Source organism: Dendroctonus ponderosae, unplaced genomic scaffold, assembly GCF_020466585.1.
Source record: "Dendroctonus ponderosae isolate FM_Combo_2020 unplaced genomic scaffold, Dpon_F_20191213v2 Dpon_F_20191213_6, whole genome shotgun sequence".
Taxonomy (NCBI): Eukaryota; Metazoa; Arthropoda; class Insecta; order Coleoptera; family Curculionidae; genus Dendroctonus; species Dendroctonus ponderosae.
In genome coordinates, this window is record NW_026018814.1 from 2,960,611 (window position 1) to 2,962,146 (window position 1,536).

Sequence of the window (1,536 nt, forward strand, 5' to 3'; positions counted from 1 at the left end):
CGCCAGACCAAGTCTGTCTGATCCTCTCCAATCCGACTGGAAGAATCGGCACTCGTGCTTGGTATGTTAATTAGTGGGCAGGAAAAGATTTAATTCGTCCGATCTAGATCTGTCGAATCAAATCTCTACGTATCTGAACTGTACGGATAATCTGCCCGTGTATGGGGCGCTAATGGGCGGGCTTTACAGCTGGTGATTTGTAGGTGTGGGATGGAGCGGCCCACCCAGCTTTGTCAGCAGCGGGCCGTCCTCGCCAGGCCTGTCGGACTCCAACTCGAAGGAGAGCAGCGAGATGTCGTCCAGTATCATCAGTGGCGACGGGTATAAAAAACAATGACCTATAAAGCACCGCTTGCTTGCGCTTGTTGTAGTAGCTGGGGCTGCTTGGGTGGAGCATAACTAGATAGGCTAAACGATGCAATTAGGCGGTTCGATATTTTGAGCTTTTTGCCAGACTGATGCACTGAATCTCTGCATATACGCAAGCTATATTAGTTAAAGTAGGCACTTGAAATGTAGCCATTAAATTCTAAACTGAAGTTTCATATATATTCATTTCCGCCCACTCGCACAAAGTTCCACTTTTCTGTCCCCAACACACAGTGCATGTGCAGCCGCGACCCTGTTCAGACAGAGACATAGAACAAGGCTTATTTATTTATATTTATTATTATATAAGGCATAGGACAGAGATTAGTTGAGAGATCGCCGATCCCGTGTTAAAAAAGTGTACCGAAATCTACCATTGCGCCACTGCGGCGGGCACCCCGAACTATGACTACGTTGAAGCAGCGTAGGMGAGGTAAATAGTGGGGATCGTGCGCATCTTACATTACCGGTTAAGCCTGTCGTGCTTTGCATGAGTTTTCTGACGAGCGCAGTTCGGGCAAAATCGTAAGATTTCGCATATGTGGGTATCGTCACCTGAAACTTTTCTTATTGCACAAATTGTGAATGTTGTGTCAAATAAGCACATTTATTCGCGGTAATTTATTCATCGTAACTATACCACTGTTAATAATAATGGATGATTTTCTTTCGGAAAATAGTTATCTGGCCAGAATTCGATTAAGGTTAAAAATAAAAAAAACTGTTGGCTTGCTGATAACGTTGCTATGAACGAAAATAATTTGGAGAATTCCATCATTTTTCGCTGATATCCCACAACCACTTTCTTTCATATATAAGACTTATTAGTTTTTCAACATCCATATCAATTTGGTGTCACAAAAATGTTCGCTATTCAGTCAGAAACCCTGCGAACCTGCGAACAAATCCCATTTACATTTCATAGTTCAATACTCTTTTGATATTTTTGTCCTCTTTATAACATTTTGAACTAGTTATAGTTTTTGCCCAAAAAAGTGATTTCTGATCTCTTGGCAACTGAAAATTTTAGACATTCATTAAGTTTTTCATTAACAAAACATTCGTCAAGACCAAATTTTGTTAAAAACTCGCTTTTTCTTTTAGGTGAGATTTTTTATGATCGCAATTTGGACGAACCCGCTTCCAAAAGACGACAGGGCCTAAAAC

General features: G+C 41.3%; 2 protein-coding genes across 3 annotated transcripts in view; both read left to right on the plus strand.

Moving 5' to 3' along the window:
* LOC109536229 (inositol hexakisphosphate and diphosphoinositol-pentakisphosphate kinase) overlaps positions 1-1,536 on the plus strand; it is a gene marked incomplete in the record, with an annotated part of 23,906 nt that overhangs the window by 13,208 nt on the left and 9,162 nt on the right.
* LOC109536290 overlaps positions 1-1,536 on the plus strand; it is a 16,865-nt gene that overhangs the window by 8,447 nt on the left and 6,882 nt on the right. For both annotated transcript variants that reach the window (XM_048667691.1, XM_048667692.1), the window contains exon 3: positions 204-321. In XM_048667691.1, the coding sequence (XP_048523648.1) occupies positions 204-321 (118 nt within the window). The remainder of the gene's footprint in view (positions 1-203; positions 322-1,536) is intronic.